At 39.6% G+C, this 23229-nt stretch overlaps 1 protein-coding gene across 2 annotated transcripts; it reads left to right on the plus strand.

Moving 5' to 3' along the window:
- Positions 1 to 752: 752 nt before the first annotated feature.
- HAO2 (hydroxyacid oxidase 2) lies at positions 753 to 22761 on the plus strand. 2 transcript variants are annotated; one of them, XM_079103471.1, is made up of 8 exons: positions 753 to 873; positions 9644 to 9782; positions 11632 to 11783; positions 13363 to 13646; positions 14872 to 15081; positions 20292 to 20450; positions 20797 to 20866; positions 22126 to 22758. In XM_079103471.1, the coding sequence occupies exons 2-8, from the start codon at positions 9652 to 9654 to the stop codon at positions 22179 to 22181; spliced, it is 1062 nt and encodes a 353-aa protein (XP_078959597.1). In that variant the 5' UTR covers positions 753 to 873; positions 9644 to 9651; the 3' UTR covers positions 22182 to 22758. The 2 variants fall into 2 exon arrangements, with proteins under 2 accessions (XP_078959597.1, XP_078959598.1); XM_079103472.1 differs by lacking the exon at positions 753 to 873 and having other exon boundaries at positions 22126 to 22761.
- The last annotated feature ends 468 nt before the right edge of the window (positions 22762 to 23229 follow it).

Below are 23229 nucleotides of genomic sequence, written 5' to 3' on the forward strand. Positions count from 1 at the left end.
TTAGAAACCACTCAGCAATGTTTAGTGAACCCTGACAGGAATCAGTTGGAAAATTCATGGGAGAATCAATTCTTTTTGTTTGTGTACTTTTGTGTTTTCTCTGCTCAGCCTTCACATTGCGTTATTGAATTGTATCTCTTCTCGAAAACAGTGGTTGTCCCTGACTCCCACATTAATCTGTCTGAAGGGTATGAAGGGTATGAAGGCATGAAGGGTACTACACCGTGTGCCCCTCAGGTACTCCCATCCTGGGTCCCCACTGCTCCTAGTCTCTCTTCCCATCGCCATCTCCAGATAGCCCTTCCTTTTCAAACACCTGTTCTTTCGTAATTCTTGACCGAAAATCACCCACTCCCGTCCACTAACCATCTTTGATAAACAGGGGACAGCTTATGGTTTGGGAGTGAATAAATAACTAGTTTATTTAGAAGTTTAACTTTACAATGAATTCAAGAGTCTTGTAAGATTTTGTAAATAACTTCTTTTGATTCAGAAGTTTGACCAAATTTGACATTCAGGAAAACTGTTTCCTTACTCAATTCCTACATTTTTCTATCATTTATCATCTCATAAAGTAATACAGTTACAGATTAAAATTTTATTTACATGGCAGAAAGAGAGAGAGAGAAAACTTCTTTTGGGGTTGAATTTTGTAAAATCAAACAAGTTCATTTCAACTAACCTCACTCTGACCTTGTTACTTATTACCACAAAGCTAAATTAAAAGATTAATGTTTAATTTAGAACTTGTCCTTTACTCCTGAGCTATGGGCAGTGAGTTGCTGTTTCCTAGCACATCCAGCACGGAGCCAGGCTCTGTGTGACTGCTTCTAGACACCACATTCTCCAAGTGCTTGAAGACCTTAGGATCAGGTTTGTTGTGGGTGCCTCAAGTGTGCTTGAAGCTGGGGACGGGAGATGAAGCCACAGGTAGCACCCTGCTTGTGTGAGGCATGGTGAGAGCTGACTGTGAGTCCACAAGGCAACAGCTATGAACAAAGGGGGAGGTCATATGAAGACAGGTGGTGGGGACACTCATGATGTGGCAGAGGAAGCCTTGACATCAAAGAGATTACAGACAGAGAAGGTCAGGTACAGTGAAGTTAGATCTAACAAACACATGGTGGAATATTTACATGTGTAATTAGGAGGAAAAGTGATTCAAAATGTGTTCATTTGAAAGGGTTCTGAAAATCTAAAAGGCAAAGTTCCTGCCTAATATATTGATTACTATTTCCTGGCCACAAGTAGGAAAAAAAAAAAAAAAAACAATGGCAAGGCTACTACTTCTAAAAAGCAAAGTTAGTATTTCTCAAACAACTAGGCTGATGTTGTTTCTTTTGGAATATTCACTTGCTTGGATTTAGCTACGGATTCTTTGTGATGAAATGCCTCTGGGGTTGCAATCAGGTCAAGGCAAATCTATTCATCAATTTGCGAAGAACTGTACAAGAACAGTTAACAAGATAGGGTGGTATTGGTAGAAGGCGAGGGTGGTGTTGGCATAAAGATAGTTGAGTGAAACAGGATAGAGTTTGGAAATAGGACCAAGGGAGAAGTGGTTTTTAGGGTCAACTACCTCCCAACAGTAGGCACAGCTCCCAAAGCCTGTACTCTGAACCACTCAACTATTCCATCTTTTACAAGATACTGTGGTTCTCACAAGCTTCCTTAGGTAGATAGTAGTAGTCTACTGTAAAGGGGGTATTTCCTGCTGTGTCCCACTTGGATGAGGGAAGGGGTTTCTGTTGGAGGATGGTGCCAATTCTTGATTAATCACTAAGAAACTTAAATAAACAGAGGAGCCAATAATCCCTTCAGTCGGAAGTAGGTGTGATGGATTGAGCCGTGCCAAGATCTGGCCTCTAACAAGATGGGGAAGCCCAGCTTCCCTTTATTTATAGCCAAACAGGTAAAGCAGACCGGGAGGAGTGTCTTCTGTGAGGAAAAGGATGGGGTGGAGTTGAGGAAGTCATTTGCTTAGAGAATTAGCATTTCCTCAGGCAGTGAGCCACTTCTGTACAGAGTTGCCTACCCCAGGCTATCTGAAACAGTTTCCCATGTCTGCCAGTTCCTGGGAGTCAGACCTCTATATCCCATGGCTCCGCCAAGCCTGATTCTGCTGGATATGGCTGGCTTCCCACATTCTACTATTATAAATAGATGAGAATAGGAGCTTATGCAGATGAATTTGAACATCATCTGTGGGATACCATTTGAAAATATTCTCAAATTTCCAGGTAAGTCTCCCCAGAAAAGCACTCTCTCTTCTTATACTCTAAGTCACATCAACAAACACAGGATGAATGCTGCAGTCTGACTTCTCTATGTCAGAGACTGACAAGACCTAGGGCTTTTGGTTTACTCTTTAATGTTTAGTATAATGCCTAGATATTTTAGTTAGGCCAAGTTAGGCTAGCTTGTACTAAAAAATAGACCCTGAAATCTTAGTTGGTTAATACACAAGTATTTTTCTCTTGTTCATATAATATCAGCTGATGTCCAGTGCTACTCCTTTCCAGGTGGCACTTGGGGAACCCAAGCTACCATTATCTTAAAGCTGTACTTTCTGGAAGATATGACCTTTGATTTGTTGTAGTAGGAGAAAAGAAAGATGGAGGGTCACATACTGGCTCCTACAGCTTGGTTTAGAGCTAACACATGTCACTCCCATATCCTGCCCATATAACTCTGTAATATAATCCTGTCTGTCTTTCAGCAACTGGGAAGCATTAGGAGCTCAGGGAGAGCAGTACATATTTTGATTGAGAGCATGCTTTGATGAACCCTGTTGGATAAACTAACAAGCAAATCTGACACAGGGTAAAAATGACAGAATATAAGGTTTAAATCACAGTATTATTCTAATCTTGAAAGAGCTTTCAACTTCAGAGCCATGAAAATGTACCTTTCAACAGGAATGATGAAAGTAGACCTGCTATTTATTGACAATCTACTTTATGTAAGGAACAGTTCTAGACACTTTACATGGCTATAAGATTGAACCTCATGAGGAGCCGCATGTTACTATTCTCCTTTCAGAAACTAGTTTTTCATGGAGCCATGGTGAGTAACTAGCAAAGCTGAGATGTGAGCCTTCAGCCAAGTCACAAAGTTTATGAAAGAGTCTACCTTTTCTGCACTGGTTCCCTAAGCCTATCTCAAAACTATTTGAATAATAAACGATCTTATTATTCTTAATAGAATAAGAAAACCTCCAACTTTTCAAAACACCATGTGAACACTTGTACCAATGTCCCCCAGTATGCCTTGACTAGACATCTCTCTCCCCCTATAGAAATCACACACTGTACAGAAGGGCTGAATTTCAAAACTCTACTCAAAAAGCATTTGTTTGGAACTCAGAACATGTTTTGCCATAGAAAAAATGTTACTAAAATAGTGATTGTATTCTCAGATGACTGCAAATACTCACTTGGTTCATGAAGTAGCAGAAAATTGGCCTATTTGCAATGCAAGTGACTATAGAGTAAACTTGCTCTATTGCTAGTCATTAACCAACACTGCAAACTGAAAATTGTGTAATAAATGGTTTCTCTTATTTCTTATGATTGCTGATGGTGAGAAACAGCAGTCTTAATTAGAGAAAGAAAGAATTCAGTGGAAATTTTAAAAAGGACTCTTAGGTGCCTCTGAGGGCATTTCCAAAGGCTCTTGAATTCTTTACAAAGTCTAATATGATTTTAGCATATATTGACTTTTTTTTTTTTTTTGGTTTTTGACACAAGGACTAAGTAACATGAATTTCATCAACCATAATAGAGTTATTTTTGGTTTACAAATGGACAAGGGAAGGGAATAGGAGAGATTAGGGAGAGGGAAGAAGGAATGAGAACTATTTCCCTGAGAAAATCAGTCAATAGTTTGGAAAAACTGAGGAAGGAGGAAGAGGCATTTATATGTAAGACTGCTTTTGATTACCATGTCTGGAAGCAGGGAAAACAGGTACTCTGAGAACCTAGTGCTCTCCTCAAAGGTAGATGAATTGTGAAACAGTTCCTACTGGAGCCATAAGGTGGCACAGCAGGCCAGAACAGCTCGAAAAAGAATAAGAGAAAAAATAAGGTTGGGGAGAAGGAGTCAAGGCAGGCTGTGAGCACTGAGCTAGTCTTTGTTAGCAGATGTATCTAAATAATGTGCTAGTTCTCTCTTTTGTACTTTATAGCCATGAAGTAAATGCTGAACTAGAATGTTCATATGACCTCATCTAACCAGAGGCCTTTGTATTTATGGGAAACACAGAAGAGATTCTGAAGGACCTCACTCAGCCCAACCTTTAATTTCTGGTGCCTTTGAATTAAATATGAATTAAACTGAAATATACAAAAACCCTTACCTTTTCAAATGAAGGGACTGAGGTTTAGAGAGAAGTAACTTGCCTCCACTTGTTGAACTAGTGTCAGTCACCTTCTCCTTGAAGCAGGCTCCCTGCAGCTGCCACGAACACCAGTAGGACCAAGCAAATTTACTCCATATGTCCCACTTTAAGTGCAGCCTCCTTTGCTGACATTGGTTAAGCAGAATCAGCAGGAGGGAAGGAGGAGGCAGAATGATGAAATCAAGTGTAGAAAAGTGAGTTTCTAGGATTCTTAGCTCTATGCAGAGAATCTAAATCTCAAATAAGGAGGAGTGAATTCTGGTTGTCTAGCAGAATTGCTAGTTCATAAAGAGCACTGAGTGTGGAGGAAGGCCACCTGGGTTAATTTTTTAATCCTGCTATCAAGCTCAGACACAACTCTCCTCTCTAAGGTCTATCTCGACTCCATCAAGAGCAGCTGTTCTGTGTTCTGATACTGACGGATGGGATCTGTGGTGATTAGAACCTGAAGAGGCAGGATGGTGGGCAGGTAGTGACCTAATCCAGGTGACAAGAACTTCAGAATGAGAATCACATAAATAAGTCCTCTGACCCAGAACTTCCCAAACTCTTTTGACCCATGAAAGTCAAAGTTGTCTGATTTATTTCCAAGACCCCAAACATCACGATCCTTATGGCAAAACATGCTCACAGCTCAAGAGAGGATGTTTCATTACTAGGAAGGAAAACAGGCAGATGGGAGAGGTTCAGGGCTGGTGGACTGAAGAGGAGAAATTATTTTTATGCAAACCAGAATAAAACAAAGACATGACCATCATGATGTGGAAGGTCCTGAGACCTTGGCTCACAAAGTGTGAGGGTTCAGAAAGAGGCCAGAGTTGATCCTAGGCTAGCAGAGACCGGGAATCAGTTCTTGCCCCATCTAACTGGAATGGTGCCTGTCAGACCCATACTGTGTCCCTGTACCTTTCCTGCCAAACAAATATAATCCTTGGTTCCCTCAGGCCACCCCCATGTCAGAAACATTCTGGTTTCAGTTTTACTCTGAGGACTCACTTGCTGTTATTGGGAATCCAAGTTCTTCTCTTTCCCTCATCACCATAAGTTGGGAACTTCTTAGGCACTCATCTACCTCAGTCCTAGTGGCATTTTCCACTCCTGGGATGATTGCCTTCTGCACCAGGGATCACAGTGTCCCTGCAACTCTGGGCCCCTGATCCTTCTGCCACCATCCAAGCCATTGCCAGAGGCTTCCATGGTTATAATCTCTTTGATAATTCAGCTGACTCTGCCCTTTGAAGCCGTTATCCTTGAGGCTGAGGAAGCATCATCCCACGTAGGATAATATTCCACCAGCCTTGAACAGTTTAATGTCTCAAACCTGACTCTCAGAACGCAGCCTTGATATTATCTGTCATTCCAAAGAAACTTGGCATGAGTTCTAGGGAGGCAGGCCAGAGGTCTTGAAGAACACATCCATTAGTGACAAAGATATGCACCTTAAAGTGATCATCAGGGGCAGACTTTGTCCCCAAACCCCCTGCCCACCCTGTGTCTCTACAGCCTACCCTGAGATTTTTACCCTGAGATTTCCCTTCCATACATACAGCAACTCTGAGAACCCAGAGTTCCTAAAGTGACACCAATGTGAATCACATGAATAATTTGAGATGTTAAAAAAAATAAACTTCTTATGTAGCCTAACTGTATCATGTCAGATTGCATTACTAAAGAAAGCAAGGTCTTCCTCAAAGTGCTCATGAACTCCGATCCAAGTCTGTGATCAGGGAAAAGAGTCTGAACATCAGACTCTTTAGCAACAGGTACCAATGAATGTCTCTGCCCTTTTCACTTTCTTGTCACTGGTCAGCTAATTGTATCTAATTGTTTGTTTGTTTCAAAATAAAACAAAATGCCTGAGAAGGTTAAAAGAGGAAAAATGAACCAATGATATTAGAATAAGAGCTGGCACTTGGTCAATGTGCAAAAAAAGGACTTTAATTATTTTCCTCCTGTCTCTTCTTAGATAGTTGGAGTAGAAAACAAACAGAAGAAAAAACACTGGAATGGAAATGAACTAAAATGAGAATACAAGAAAACCAGTAGATAACTTCAATTTTCCCTTTAATTTCAGGGAGTTTCAAGTCTGATATGGTAGCAGACTGAACTATATAAAAACATATCGTGCTAAGTTCTTCCCTCCCAAATTTAGGAAAAGCTTTGAACAACCAAATTATCTTTCTCTTCAATTCTAAGTCTTATATTGTTTCTCTAATAAGAATGATAGACTAAGTACTCCACTAAGCTTCACATGGTATTGTGGGAAGCCATCCTTGTTCAGCAGAATCAGACTAGATTGAGCCACAGGATGCAGAGACCTGGCTTCTAAGAACTGCTAGGAAGCATGTGATGCTGTGTGGGAGTGGTTCCCGGTCTCCTTTTGGAATTTTCCCCCTAAGAGAATGGCTTCCCTAACTCCACCCTATCCTGTCCATCACAGAAGAAGCTCCTCCCAGTCCTTGCACCCTTTACGTGTATATTATAAAGGAGAGTTGGGTGACTCTATGTTGTTGTAAGGGACCAGAGCTGGTATGGCCAGACCGGTCATGTCCCCTCTCTCATAAAAAGAGTATTGGTTCTTGTGTGATCATTGAGTAGATAAGTTTTGGGTAATAGATAGGAAAATCGCCAACATCCTCCTCTAGCAGTTAACACTTTTCTCCTCCACGCGGGATGTGGCAGACAGGACCCCCACGTGTTATAAAAATAAAAAATGCACAATTATATTTTTGACTCTATAAAGTGATTTTAAATTCAATATCACATAATTTATTTGAGACAACTATTTTGCTCTTTACTCTTGAACTGAAAATGGAGAACATCATCTTACAAACCACCAAGAGACAGGATTCCAGAACCACATCCTATAGTAATTTACTGCCTAATCTTTCATGAGATATTCATTTCCTATGCCTCATTCTCTTCAAATGCAAAACAGGGAGATTAATACCTCATTAATTCTAATGCTTCATGGGGAAACAGAGAAACTAATGGATAGAAGAAAAGCTAAAGGAAGATTATAAAAAGTATAAAATACAATATAACAGTGTTTGTTCAACATAAGGATATTAGGGTTAATGCTTTAACTCCAAGCAGGGCTCCAACCTTATTTCCAAGTGGTTTTCAAAGGACATAATTTACACTATTCCAGGCAAGTAATTTTGAGTGAGTATGAGCCATTTCTCTTGGATTATCCATAAACTTTGTGTAGTTTCTGTGTTAAAAATATTCAGGAGAGCGTCTGTGAAGGTGTAACATACATGATTTCAGAAGTTAAAACCTGGTGTGGGGAATTCTCATCCAGTAAAGCAGAGAGACGACATATATGGGAATGTTCATTCAAGTAGTGAGCATCTATGAATGTTTACTTAGTGTCACATACCATCCTAAAGCCCAGGGATAGAGTATATTTGGGGTCCCAGGTTTGATGCTTCACTAGGAGGGTTCACAGGGCTCAGCATATAGTTGAGACTATGACTTATTATACTGAAAAGATGCAAAGCAAAATTAGCAGAGGGAAAGGCTCAGGGTACAAAATCTAAAGGAAAGCAGGTATAAGCTTCCAAGAGTTCACTCCCAGTGGAGTCCAGGCAGGATGCAGTTAATTTTCCCAGCCCTGAGATGTGAGCTTATTAGAAAGCTGTCTACCATCTGTCTACCAAGGAAGCTTATTAGAGACTCAAAGCTTAGACTTTCATGTTGGGGATGTTCATTTGGTCATTCTGTACCAACACCCTAGACTCCCAGAGAGTAAGCAGATGTTCAGCATAAAAAATGCTGTTTGTACAAATAGTTCGCATACAGTGAGCCGTTCCTATCAGGGACCCTGCTGAAATGGAAGTTCATAAACACCAGTCAAGGTCTAACATTGCAAGCAGGACTTTAAAAAATAGCATTCTTGGACCTACTATATTAATTCCTTTATGCATACAGAATTATAAACATGCAATTGCAATATAGGTGGATCAATGCAATGATTAACTCATTGGACTAAGGTTTATTGATCCTTCAGTTTGTCAGACTCAACTCAGCACCAGAATAGCTTCCTGCCTATCCAATGACAAGGCTACCTATGGAAAGATCCTCATCCTTCCCTCCATCTGGAACCCAGAGGCAATTTATTTCTGTTACGTAACTTTCCATTAAGCTCCTTAGGTTAATGTTACAGGCTACTTCTCTGTTTGACTTCACTGGATTTTGGCTTAGTTCAGGATGCCTTCAGGACAGTTCTGCCCCATCTCTACCTCAGCTAATATATCCAGCATCCACATTACATCAGCCTCTTTGGTCCCCTTGCCCATTAAAGAAACTAAACCCATTCCTGTTTGAAGTTCTAGTTCCTGGGATCTGTCCCTTTTCTCAGTCAAACTTAAAATCCTTTCTGTTTCTACTTGCAGTCTTTGGCTAAGAAGGGAGTTGACTGGAGCTTTGAACTTCTGGTTTCTCAGCCTTTCCTTCTGGAGTTCTTTCATGTAGGAGCCCTATGTACTGTAACTGACTGTAACTGCTGCAATTGCCCACAATGACTGATCCCACAGTCCTTGCTCCTATTAAAGAAATGAACTGATGACCCCAAGTGCTCCCCTCTTTCTTCTTTCTGGAACGGGTGTATCAGAAGTACCAAGCTCCAGGTTTATGGTCAGACTATACATGAATACATGGAAGCAACGTATGCTATTTTCCTGGCCTCGAAATTAGCAAAAATAACAAAGAGATAGGTGATGATATTTTGATCTCCTAATGATATAAACAAACATGTTTAATGTCCCAGACAAGGAGTCACCAAAAAATTCAGCTGCTTCTCTCCCCTATGTCACCCATAGTTTCAGGTAATTCAAATACCTGAGGTTCCTGGGAGCTCCCAGTTCATTCCCTATTTTCCTCCACGGGAAAGGAGAGAGTGAATCTGGAGACAAAAAATAAAAAGTATTTTTTGTAATAATCTCTTAAGAGGTGGTAGGATCTCAACTTGATCTGGGGCAGTGTGTACTTTGTAGGGACTGAACATGAGGGACATTTAAAAGACAAAATAAGCAGGACTTAGGAATGGAGGTGGGACATGGAGGAATAATACATGGTTCCCTGCCTCCTGGCTTGGGTATCAGGTCTTGGACAGTAACTCCATTAAGTTAAAGAAAAAAGAAGATCAATATGGCACCCAAGCAACTTCACACTTCGGTTTCCCTTCTACTCTTCTCTACATCTGAAGTGTTCTTATGAGATTTTTTATTTTGTTTTTTGAAGATCCAGAAATGCCATTGGTGTGTTTGAAAGACTTTGAAGCACATGCACGAGAGCGGCTGTCTAAGTCATCTTGGGATTTTATCGAAGGAGTTGCTGACGAAGGCATCACTAAGGATGACAACATTGCAGCATTTAAAAAGTCTGTTCTTCCATATTCTTCCTATTGTTAAGCTAAGTTGCATTGGTTGGGAGCTCCTTAGATACTGGTAGTGCTGGTTTCTGCCTCCAAAGAAAAAAGAATACTCAAGATATAGTAATATGGATTTTTGTTGTTTTGATTTTTTTTTTTTGGTAGGGGAGACAGGGAAAGGAAAAGGGCTGGAGAGAAGATGGATAGAGGAAGAATATATCTTAGAACAAACACAAGTGAGTCATCCTCCCTTTGTATTCCAGCAATTTTGCAACTTGAAAAGATAGGACAAGGTCCCAGGAAGACCAGCCATAGGGCAGGGAACAGAAGCATGCTACACAAGTCTAGATGCCCTCAACTCTTAAACTTCTATCTTGGAGGAGAAAATGTGAGACAGGAAAGTGGACTTGGGTTTGGAGAAAATATGAAAACCCAGCAAGTCTCCAGGATAATAGAAGATTGTTTCAAGGGAGAAGAGATGGACTTATAAAATGGGGGATAGAGCATGGATCAGCCAAGAATAGCTATAGACCAAGTCTGGTCCCCTACCTATTTTTGTTTGTGTAGGCCACAAGCTAGGAATGGTTGACATTTTTAAATGAGTTGGGGCAAAAAGTAAAGGAAGAAGATATGTAAAACTTACAGATGTGTCACTTAAGGATGGGATACATTCTGTGAATTGCATTGTTAAAGAATTTCATCATTCTGGAAACATCATAGAGTGTATTTACACAAGCAAAGGTGGCTACAGTGTCACTAGGTGATATAATCTTATGGGACCTTGCTCATATATGGGGGTCTGTTGTTGACTGAATCACCTTTATATGGCACATGACTATATATAAACTTCAAATCTCAGTGTCCATAAATAAAGTTTTTACTGAAATACAACCATGCTTAGTTATTTACTATAGTCTATGGCTACTTTTGTGTTACAAAAAAAGAAATGAATAATTCTGATGGAGACCCCCTGACTCTAAAATTCTAAAATCTGACTCTTTATAGAAAGTTTGCCAATACCTGTGATAGATGAGTCAGGAGAAAACTGACAATGGGACACAAAATGAACCTTCTATTCTGTATTTTCATACTAAGCTGGAACAACACTGGGCACTTTAAATGCTTTATCTCAGTTTGTCTTCACAAAAGTGTTAGGAAATTGAATTATTGCTCCTATTTCACTGATGAAGTAACTAAGACTCACTCAAGCTTGCACAATCAATTTTGAGAAAATCCTTCTAAGTTTGTGTACAGTTTTCAATAATGAGACTCAGTTTTCATTCAACTAAAAATTATATTTTACAGATGTGTTACATATGTATTATTTATAATTCTCTTACCTTTCTCTAAAGCAGTTTTAAACCAAATAATCAAATGAATTACCATCCTGCAACAAAGCCATGATTATTTTTTGTCATTTGTCGTCTTTTAGTGGCTCCTTCTTACTTACGAGAGAGAGTTCTTTCCCAGGAGAGAATGAGCCTGGAACTTCTTCCTACCTCTTCTTTCCTTTTCTAGTCCTTGTTAGGATAGATCAATCAAGTTGTCCAAGCACTGAAGAGTCTAGTAAGGGAGGCAGACCTAAAAGACACAGACTCCGGTTACAGCATGGTGGGGCCTGGCATGGAGCACCGTGCACTAGCAGTTCAGAGAGGGCTGGGTTTGTGTGGAAGTGGATGTTGGGAGCAGCTGCCCAAAGATGAGCCTGGACCTACACTGCTTACTCAGGATCAGTCAAATGAACCACCAAGGATTCATGGGACCTAAGCTGACTTAGACCCGCCAGGAATTAGGGGGCCCCATCACCATGCTGGAGCATAATCACACCAATAGAACTTTTCCTTGTTGTCTAGCACAGAATCCGCCTTCGTCCCAGGTTCCTGAGAGATGTGTCAGAGGTGGACACCAGGACCACAGTCCAGGGGGAGGAGATCAGTGCTCCCATTTGCATCTCGCCCACAGCCTTCCACGGCATCGCCTGGCCTGACGGAGAAATGAGCACAGCCAGAGGTATAAACTAACCCCATCTTTAGACTTCCTTCCCAGAATGCTTAAAGCTGTTTGTATAACATTTTACCTAAAGTTGAGGAAACACCCAGTATTCGTAATAGGAAATAGAGTGGGAGAAGGACCACTGATGAAGAGGAGTGTGCTAAAATCCCACCAGGTCATCATTCAGAAGAAGGGTGCTGTCCTGCTGAATTGCAGTATCTGTGGGGAAAGGATGCTCCATGAGTAGGCCCCAAGGAGGATCCCCCGGGTAGGCCTGTCTCTGGCCCTTTAGGGATCAGGGATGGGGCTGAATGATGAATTTCTGAATTTAGAGTGACAAGAAAATCATATTAGGTCCTAACACAAAGCCCTGGCAATTTCTCTTGTGTAAATGTTCCATTTCCCTTCTCAATTGACCTTGTCAGCTTCCTTGACAAAAAGCTCTTTTTTTTAACTGTGTGTTTATCCTTCCTAGTAATTTCTCCATTTTCTCCCCCATGTCTTCTACCAATACCAATAATAATATTAATATCAATAATAAAAATGAAAAGAGATGGTACTGAAAATCCTCTTGGGATTCTGTAATCTTCATTCTAGGCTAAATCTGGTTTTGTTTTGTTTTGTTTTGTTTTGTTTTGCTACTCAGAGCTTCTCTGGGGTCTTTTTCGTTGACTCTGTGATGCAGGAGACAATGAGTCCAAGGATTCTAGAGCTGAAAGTGACATAACCAGGTCTAGTTAGGGTGAAACATGAATTTCTTACAAATATGACTAGTTATTAAATCTGCACAGCTGAATGTATTGGTTTGGGGTAGTGTAAGAGAATGAGGTACCTCCCACTGACATGAGATACTGGTATTAATTTTTGGTTAGGCCAAATTCTCTGCCCATCGTTTGTAGCATGGTGACATTATCTGTCAGAGTAGCTCCCTGAAATGATGAAAGTAGGAAGTGAGAAATGCACAGTTCTGTGGTAGTGGTGACATCAATATCATCACCATTGTCACGATCAACCACCTTATCACTAGCTTTGTGCAATACTTAGGTTTGCAACTGAAAGAATGCTTCCATATCTAGTATGTTATTTAGTCTCCCAACAAAAGACAGATATTATTTTTTCCACCATTTTATGGATAAAGAAAATGAGACTTAAGGTCATACAGCAAGGAAGTGGTAGAGCCAGTATTCTTCTATCTGAGATACCATGCTGTTTCTATTCCACCTTTTAGACTTTTCCACTGGAACTGAGTTCCCCTTCCTCTGGCCTCTCTAATTCCCTTCCTTCATTAAGGAATTCTTAAAGTTGCTTTCTTATCTGAAGGCTGTAATATACCCAACATAGTTCTGGGGATTAAATGATATCTCTGGTTGGAAACATTTTATTATGGGGTATAGTACTTGTAAGACAAATGGCACGGAAGAGGACATAAACGGTCTTTAGACCTCTCAGTCTGACCAAACCATCTCCAGTCCCTGCCCTACAGGGAAGCAGAATGAAGTCAAGTTCTAACTTCACTCAGGGTAAGTTGGCCAGGGACAACACAGACTCCTAGGGCTTCTCACGCCCTCCAACCTAAGTCATGTCCTTTCCTTTGCAGCTGCCCAAGCAGTCGGCATCTGTTATGTCACCAGTACATTTTCCAGCTGTACCCTTGAAGACATTGTCACTTCTGTTCCCAAAGGCCTCCGATGGTTCCAACTTTATGTGCAGTCAGACTGGCAGCTAAACAAACAGCTTATCCAAAGGGTAGAATCCCTGGGTTTCAAAGCTTTGGTAATCACTGTGGATGCACCCATAATTGGCAAAAGGAGAGAGGACATTAGAAATCAGTTCAATTTGAAGAAGAGATTACTGCTACAGGATCTTCGATCACCTACAGAGGTAGGAAAGATACCAGATTCAACATGCAGGCAGTACAAAAGGCAAAATTCCTTCCTTCTTTCCTCCTTCCCTTGCATCTTCATTTCCACAATTATTTTTTGAGTGCCTGTCCTGTGCCAGCATTAGGATGCAGCTGTTCAAAACAAAGATCTGATTATCGCTCCCAGACAAGCAGAACACAAGACCAATGTTCTCACTTCTGGAGCTGCCCAACTTCTGAACACCAGTAGTATTCAGGCCAGAATTGGATGTTGAAAAATAGGAAAGCCCTGGAAAGGAATTTTTCAGGATTAGGAGAGTAAACTAAAGTTATCCAATATTTTCTAGGTCATGGCATACTTAGAAGATGACAATTGTAGATAGCACATGTAGGTACACTAGCTTCCTGAAGAGGATGCTCACAGTCAAGCTGATTGGCCTATTAATCCAGGCTCTGCCTTGCTGCCTTGAAAACTAAGGAGTCAGTATCTCTGCACACTTACTACTCACCCCTGGAGCATCAGAGTGCTGCAGCACATCTGTTTGGAATATTTGAATTAAGTGACTGCATGGGCACTTACTTCATTAAAATCTTATATTTGAATGGGATGGAGTACTCCCATCTCAGAGGGGGAATACCACAGTAAAGCTGGAATTCCTTTGACTATCAAAGAGGTGGTAATGACAGTCAATGGGCAGCTGTGGTACCCAGAGCTATTGGAGATCCTCAACAGCTCTCCTTAACCACAAATTGGCCTTCAGATGCTCTGAAAACTTTATCCCAAATTAGGTACATTAGGATTTATGGATATTTGATGCTCATGGTGAGTCAACTGTAAATATTGGGTAATATCTGATTTAGGATTCTTGAATTATTGCTTAGGACTTAGCCTGTGAATGTATCAACCACAAAATGTCAAACTGACCAGAAGATATTTCTGCTTATCCATCTCATGTGATAAACTCTGAATTCTTTTAAGAGAGACCCTATCTTATCTTCTTTTGTGTCCCCATATTTTAGCATAATTATTAAGCAAGGACATAATCAGTGGTTAATGAAAAAGGAACTGAAGTAGAAATTCCTTTATATGAATTTCGTTAGAGAAAACAGACAGAAGCATTTTGGATTTCCTTGTTCTTCCTTTCTAGCTTAGAAACGGCAACTCTCTAAATGTATCTCTTCTTTGGAATAAGTCAAGCAGTCTTATAGGAATTCAGGACTGACTTACCTTTTTATTCTCCACAGAGAAATTCCATGCCTTGTACCCAGTCCTCTTCCATAAATGCATCTCTCTGCTGGAATAATCTCTCCTGGTTTCAGAGCATAACTCAACTCCCCATCATCCTCAAAGGGATTTTGACAAAAGAGGATGCGGAATTAGCAGTGAAGCACAATGTCCATGGCATCATTGTTTCTAATCATGGTGGGAGGCAGCTTGATGAGGTTCCCGCTTCAGTAAGTAGCATGACTTCAGAGGGAGGGAGGTGTGATTGTGAGGCTGTGTGTGTGTGTGTGTGTGTGTGTGTGTATACATCAAAAAACTGCAATCTGGTGCCATTCCCCTCTCCCTTACCCTATGTATCCCCATGATCTTAAGGATTGTTAATCATTACAATAGCCTAGTGTTTACCAGGCTATTTTTTTTTACAAGCTTCACAAGTATTGTCTTTATGTCTTTTGACAGTGCTGCAAGACAGGTATATCCTTATTTTACAGATGGGGATATTAGAGTTAAAAAATGTCAAGTAACTTGTCCAAATTCACATAGATAACGTGGTTGAGGTAAAATAAGAGCAATGCTTCAGGCACGGCAGTTCCTGCCTGCTGGAAGAAGCCTTCAGATTGAAGTCTGTATGTCTGTGTGGATTGTAACCTTATGTTTTTCCACCTGACACATCCCAGGAAGAGGCAGTGCCTCACTTAAGCTAATAACTAACTGTCTTTCACATTAAAACCAAAAATCACCCCAATGAATTAATTACTAAAGCCAACAAAGGCCTGTAATTTTCTTCCCTAACCCATATAGATGAAGTTTTGCAAGAAGATAGGGAGGAGAAAGGAGGCAGGAAGAGTCTTTAAATCGGAAGTAGCTAATGACTTATTTTCATGGAGATGTATATGTTATCTCTTTTCAAAAGCCTGTTTTATTGCTGTTTGACTTGTGTTAAGAAAGAAAAGTGAGGTTTTTTTGTCCCAAGGTATTTTGGGCCATTTTATTATGTAAACAAAATGTGCAGATAAATTATAAAATATACATTAAAAAAGATAAAATCACCCAAATTTCATCCCTATTATTAATTTCAATATTTTTGGTATTTCTTTTTCTTAAAAAAATTTTTGTTCTTTTTAGTGTTTTTGGTACTTTTTGCCATCAACTTTCTTAATGCAAATACTTTTTCTATTAAAATACATAATATTTTGTAATTTTCCTTTTTAGTTTGATAATGTATTAGGAGCAACTTTTTGTTTCAATAAATATTCTCCTCTTAATTGTTTTCATGAATACGTATTTTATTTAACAGAGATTTATATGCTTCTTACTATTTGCCAGGCACTGAGTTAAGCACTTTACAAATGTTAATTCATTTAATCTCATAACATTAGTCTGAGTTTGGCTTAATTTCATTTTACAGATGAGATAACCAAGGCAGGGGGAAATTTGTTCAAAAGTTGTTTAAGATTTGGCTTCAGCTATTTTTGACTTTACCTCCTTCACTACTTTTTATTTTTATTTTTTAAATTTTGATTCAATGGGGTACAACTTTCGTTTCTCTGGTTATACACGAAATAGAGTCACACTATTTGCGTAATCATACATGTACATAGGGTAATGATGTTTTCCTCATTCTATTATTTTTCCTTCCCTACCCCTCCTCACCCCTCATTTTCCTTTGTACTATCCACCCTTCCTCCATTCTTGCTTCCCCTCAGTCCCCAATTTTTGTATTATCAAGAATACAAGCAACAATAGGTGTTGGCAAGGATGTGGGAAAAAGGTGCACTCATACATTGCTGATGGGGTTGCAAATTGGTGGAAAGCAATATGGAGATTCTTCAGAACACTTGGAATGGAACTATCATTTGACCCAGCTATCCCACTCCTTGGCCAAACCCAAATTATTTAAAATTGGCATACTAGAGTGACGCAGCTACATCCAAATTTATAGCTGCTTAATTCACAATAGCTAGATTGTGGAACCAACCTAGATGCCCTTAACAGATGAATGGATAAAGAAACTGTGGCATATATACACAATGGAATATTATCCAGCCATAAAGAAGAATACAATTATGGCATTTGCAGGTAAATGGATGGAGTTGGAGAATTTCATGCTAAATGAAATAAGTCAATCTTAAAAACCAAAGGTCAAATGATTTCTCTGAAGTGGATGTTGATCTCCTACTTTTAATAGTACATCATATGACTGGACAGTTTATGTAACTATCTATTGTCCATCATCTGTATTACTACCAATCTCATTATTTAAACTAATGCATTGATGACCACCTTTAAGGTTAAAATCTTTAGCACATTCTCAGTTACTTCTTAAAGATAAATTTCAGGAAGTAGAAACACTGCAGCAGCCCTTTGATTTGTTCCAAGATTTGTGATGCTTGGAGGGTTCAGGTGTCAACCAGTCTCCTCCTCCTCTCCCCTTCCTCTCCCTGGTAGAAAGCACAGGAATGACCAGTCCACAGGGGAAGCAGAGGGTGCACTTGGCTATACCTCTTTGGTAAAAGCTGGACTGAAGGGACTGGGTCCGACCTCCTACTTTCCATTCCAATTCTTTCATTTTTTTTTTAATTGCTTCTTTTTAGTTATATTTGACAGCAGAATTCATTTTGATATAATTATACAAGCAAGGCATATATCTTATTCTAGTTATGATCCCACTTTTGTGGATGCACATGGTGGGGTTCACTGTGTTGTTTTCATATATGTATGTGGGAAAATTATGTCAGGTTCATTCCATTGTCTTTCCTTTTCCTATTCCTCTTCCTTCCTCTCTATTCCCCATTGTCTAATCTACTGAGCTTCTATTCTTCCCCTCACCTCCTGCCCTTATTGTGGGTAGCTTCCACATATCAGAGAAAACATTTGACCTTAGACTTTTTGGGACTGGTTTATTTCACTTAGCATGATGGTGTCCAGATGCAGCCATTTGCTGGAAAATGTCATAAAGTCATTCTTCTTTATGGCTGAGTAATACTGCCAACTCTTGACCTATAATCATAGAGGAAAGTGGGTCTTTAGTGAACACACTGAGCTCTCACCCAACCCTGGCAAGAATGCCTACAAGCCTACTTCTAACACATCCTGTCATTGACATACAGAGAATGCAAAAACCTTGCAGGCCTCTTGGATTGCTGAAATGTGCTTACCAGATAGGAGGAGAAAGCAAGAGCCCACAAGCAGCAAGCAGGGTAGAAGGTAGGTTACTGAAACAAAACTAAAACAAACATTATACTATATGTTTCAGGATCTCATTCATCAATTTAGCTAGTCCTATTCCCTTGGGAGGACTGAATAGTGAGTAGAGAAAGAGGCCAACTAATTTCCCACTGTACTTCCTTAATAGAGAACAAGTTCTGGCTTACACACTGAGCCAGAGAGAGATTTAGGAGAATTTCTTCTTCCAAATTACGGTGATCAAGGTGATCAACCATTTGTCTTAACAATCAAATCCAAGGTCATCCAGGGACAGCATCAAGATTAGTGTGAAGCTAGTGAGATGCTCACCTGGATCCAGAACTTTAAGTGGGTGCCAAAAGACTTAGTAAGATAAATATTTCAATACACTATTTAAAAATTGAAAATTAATGCAAAAGAATCTACAATGAACAAAATATCAATATTTTAAACAAAGACAGGATCTGACCCACATCTATATAAACCTGTCTCATTTACTTCACCTTCATCTTTACCCTGGATCCAGTAAAATTTTGTTTATACAAATTAACCTTCAGTTTGCAAATCAAAATTCCCCATTGTTTGTTTTCTTAAATGTTTATACTAGTGCATTATAGTTATACATAATAGCAAGGTCCATTTTAATATAATAATACATACATGGAATATAATTTTTTCCATTTCAGTCCCTAGTACTTCCTCTTTCCCTCTGTTCCTCCTGCTACCTATTCCCCTTCCTCTACTCTACTGGTCTTCCTTCTATTTATTGATTGATTTTTAAATTAGTGCTTTATAGATATACATAAAGGTAAAAATCACTGTGGTGTATCATATATGTACATAGCATCATTTGGTCAATTGCTTTCTCAGATTCTCTCTTTGATTTTTTCTAATATTTCAATTCAAATATCATTTTTTTTTTTTTTTTTGGTGCTCTCATAAGTTTTCTGCCTGTGGCCAGTCCCTCACTTATTCCAGGCTAATGCCAGCCCTATAATACCTGATATATTTTGAATAAAGATCCCATTTCTATGAGGCTCCATATCAACTGTCCTTGTGTTTCCACAAGGATAAGTCAGCTATTGTCCTCAGAAGTCTCCAATGAATATCCTGATCTGACCTATTATAAACTCTAAAACCACACTGTACCCTCAGGTGAATTCATCCCTTCTTCTTCCAAAATTATTGTCAATTCCATTGTCCAATGTGGCTAGAGGGGTTTGTCCGTACAAATACTTTTTTTCCCATAACATCATTGAAATATTACAAATAATACTTGGACATGAATTTTCTCCAGTTATTACACGTGAGTCCAAAATGTATTCAATTATCCCCTGTGTTTGTAAATTAAAGCACAGTTTTCTTTTCTCACTAGTCTATTCTGCTCAGTCTCAGCCAGGTAGCATTCTGACCGGTTCCTCTGTAGCAGAGGCCCACTGGAACCCAACTCCAAGTCCTCTCCTCTGGCATTGCTCAGTGACGCACAAAACAAAAACCTTGAGGTTAGTTCGGAATGCCTCCTGAGACCCTCTTCCTAGACTCCTGAGGGGCCTGCTATCACCCTCCTCAGAGACTTGGAGGTGCAGGAAGCCTGCAGTGGCCCTGGGCACCTCTGAGAGTCAAGGCCTGTCAGCTGGAGCTGACATGATAAGATAGAAAATTCAGGAAAGAAATGCAGCCAAAATGATAAGTTGCTTTTATTCTGTCTTTCAAAGGCTTGCGCTTCACTTTCACAACACTGCTGCTGCATTCCTCTTTCCTTTTTTCAGATAAGCTGTGAGGGAGTTAGGGACTAGTTGGCCAAACATGGCGATATAAGGAATGCTTGCAATTAAGTTTCCCAAACAGGCTGTAGTCCAGATACAAGGCCATGACTGACCATGCTCCTTTTGATAGAAACAGTGCCTAAGCAGTGGAGAATATTTCTGATGATGCCACCCTAGCAACAGAGATGGCAAAATAAAATTGAAAGTCTTAATGTGAAAGTGAACATCATAAATGGAAAATGTCCCTTGTTTGGAGATGAAAAGAAACCAAGCATTTCTTGTAACAGACAAGACTCAAAGGCAAAGATGGAAACAGGGATAATCCTCAGAATCTCCCTGAGCTTCATGAATGTAGTTGCAGCTGCTGTTGATAAACTCAAGCAGCCTCAAGCATGGCCCCAGTTTGGACTTCCTGGTACTATGGGACTGTGGGAGGGCACCCACCCCACCACCCACTGAGAGTCAAATCAGAAATTCCTGCTTTTCAGATTGATGCCTTGTCAGAAGTGGTGGCTGCTGTAAAAGGGAAAATTGAAGTGTATCTGGATGGCGGGGTTCGAACTGGTACTGATGTGTTGAAAGCTCTGGCCCTTGGAGCTAAGTGCATTTTTCTCGGCAGACCAATCCTGTGGGGTCTTGCCTACAAGGTAAGAGTGGCAAAATCAGAAGCACTAGGAAGATACAGAGATCTTGCTCATTTCCACACTTTTCTGTCGTTCACCCTCCAACCTCACCACTTTTTGAGGTGCCTGAGGATTGTCACACCTCATCCACACCTCCACATGCCTGATAGATGCCACAAACTTTCAAGAGCTCTTATCCCTAACTTTTCCTCTTTGCTTTAATTTCTTCCCCAGATAATTCTAATGTCATAGATATTCTTCAACATCCCTGCCACAGTTCTGACTGTATCTACAGTTTATACCCAGCAAATGGTCATAATATTTCTTCAATCCTCTTTTTGAGCCTCTGTCCTTTTTATCTTGGGAGCAGGGTGAAGATGGTGTTGAGGAAGTTTTGAACATTTTAAAAAATGAGTTCCATGCTTCCATGTCACTTGCAGGTATGTTTTTTTCCCCCCTGATTTGGGGCTTTAAGTGGGAGAGCTGCAGAACAGGAGCAATAGTCCTTCCCTTGAATGAACCTTTTCCTAGATGTCCAGGAGAGAGAAGAGGGAAGAACTGTCTTAGACAAAGATCAAGCACTATTCTCTGCCAGTGGAAACCCAGAGCTTTCCTCAAGATCATTGCCATTTCTGGAGAGCATCACCTCTGTCTCTGAATTCCTGACTCTGCTGAATGAGTTCAGTTTACAGGCTGTCTACAGATCCCATGCCTACTGTTTGTGTTTACTTCAATCAACCCAGAAATTCAACCTTTTCATATGTTTCTATTTTTACAAAAAGACCGATTCATTGGTTAATTTTTTAAAATAGATTTTGCTAATATTATATCAGGGAGACAAAGGAGCATACATCATAGATAGGGAAAAAACATGAAGTTGAGCATCACACCACCTGTTACTAAATTCCTTCAACCTTCTCATCACTAGGGATTTCCCACTGTCTACCTGAGTCCACAACTCTCCAGTCCCATACTAGCTTCTCTTTCTCCCTTCTCTTTTTACTTCTTGTCTGAAGAGACTCTCTTGAATTCCTATATGCACTCTCTTCTATAGTCCTCATTTTGTATATTAATTGAGATCTTGTGCTAAAAAAGATCTCCTTTGACAGAACTTTGCATGAAAAGCAGCTGGTGTAAGGGAGACTCAATCCATCTCCTACATTATCCCTGAGTCTGTCCTTCCTTGGCAGATGCTTTCAACACTCCTTCACCTTATCAGAACTTAGATAAAGTTCAAGGATATCTACTCTACACAAGGTCGATTTTTTAAAATGCTAAAGTAGAGTTTTTACCCTGACATTTTGACACAATAAAACATGACATTGACATGGGTACAGTGTCATAAAATAATTTCCAATGCAATCAGAATTATATGATTCATGCTGTGAATATATTTTATCAGGAATTAATTAATCTAGGAAGGCAAAGATGGACCCAACTACAATGTCACTTCTACAGAATTATGACAATCCCAGAGGAAAGACAATGACTTAGGATTGAACCAAAAAGAATGGGTCACTTTGTAAGTCAACAGACTTGAAAAACTCCTACTGTTCCTGGGCTAGACACTTTTCTGCACAAGTCCCTAAGTCAAAAAAAAAAAAAAACTTTTATTTTTTTTTTTTTCCTAATGCGTCATCCCATGCCTGTGAAATGAGAAAAAAAAAAAAAAAACTTTGTTACTATCTGGTTCTTTCAGGCTGCCGGTCAGTTGCTGAGATCAATCGTGACCTGATCCAGTTCTCCAAGTTGTAAGGAACTACTGAGACTGCCTGCAGGAGGGCAAACTCACAACATGCTGTTCAGTGATGTCCTGCCTGGGCTCCGTTCTAACCAGTGGCTTATGCCCTGCCCCCTCAAACTCATCATCCTTGTGCTTTCAAGTACTCCAAACTCCCAATCCTCCTCAAATGTTCCCTTCTTTGCCTCACTGCCTTTTATGTGTTGTTCTTTGGCTAAAATTCTCGCCTGTAATAAAATATCTTTGAAAAGCAGGTCAACAATGATTGGATACAGCTAATGTGTTATATTTTTCACATATCCTATGCATCTCTATGAAGTAACTGTGGGACTTTGTACTCTAGAAAAAGGAGCTATACATACAAAAATACCCCCCCCCCCCAAATTACACTTCTATCTACATATAGTAGGGAGTTTATATATTTGAGGACATTGTGTTTGGAGCCATATGGATTTGATAGTCTGGACTGCAACTGTTGATCTCTCAGTATTTCTGTCTTTGCATGAAATGGGAATTATACTACCTGTCACAATAGGTTGGGAGAAAGATTAAGTAGAATAATATGTTTCCAGTTCAGAATACAGAAAGCAACTAGATGCTTAAGAAACAGTAGCTATTATTATTATTGTTTGACAAATTTCTTTTTTTTTAAAGTATAGTTTTACTGAGATAGATTCTGCCATAATTCAAATAAAAGTAAATTTTATGCAATAATAAGGATATATCACAAGAATTTAAAGAGCAGAAGAAACAAAATATGAAAGAATATAGTTTGATTTCAATTATATACACTTGAAAAATATTGTTTTGGGGTGCATACCTACATAGAAAGATATTTTAGAGCCAAGGAAATGATAATTACAGAAGTCATGTGAAAGGATATCTCCAGATTAGAGAAAAGCAACAGGCATGAATTTTTAAGTAGGGACCCAGGAGAGCCTGAAATGATAGTGGTGTTGTTCTGTGACTTAGACAATGATCATGTGGGTTTTTATTTATAATTAAATTAGTTTTGCATATTTTCACACCTTTATGTACCATTTTTTAAAAGGCCACATACTC

Source organism: Sciurus vulgaris, assembly GCF_902686455.1.
Source record: "Sciurus vulgaris genome assembly, chromosome: 1".
Classification (NCBI taxonomy): domain Eukaryota; kingdom Metazoa; phylum Chordata; class Mammalia; order Rodentia; family Sciuridae; genus Sciurus; species Sciurus vulgaris.

Excerpts from the sequence above, each read along its gene's own strand:
- HAO2 (XM_079103471.1), top strand. The coding sequence starts at position 9,652 with ATGCCATTGGTGTGTTTGAAAGACTTTGAAGCACATGCACGAGAGCGG. Across the intron at positions 13,647-14,871 it reads ATCTTCGATCACCTACAGAG|AGAAATTCCATGCCTTGTAC; the intron begins GTAGGAAAGATA and ends TATTCTCCACAG. Across the intron at positions 20,451-20,796 it reads TGTGGGGTCTTGCCTACAAG|GGTGAAGATGGTGTTGAGGA; the intron begins GTAAGAGTGGCA and ends TCTTGGGAGCAG.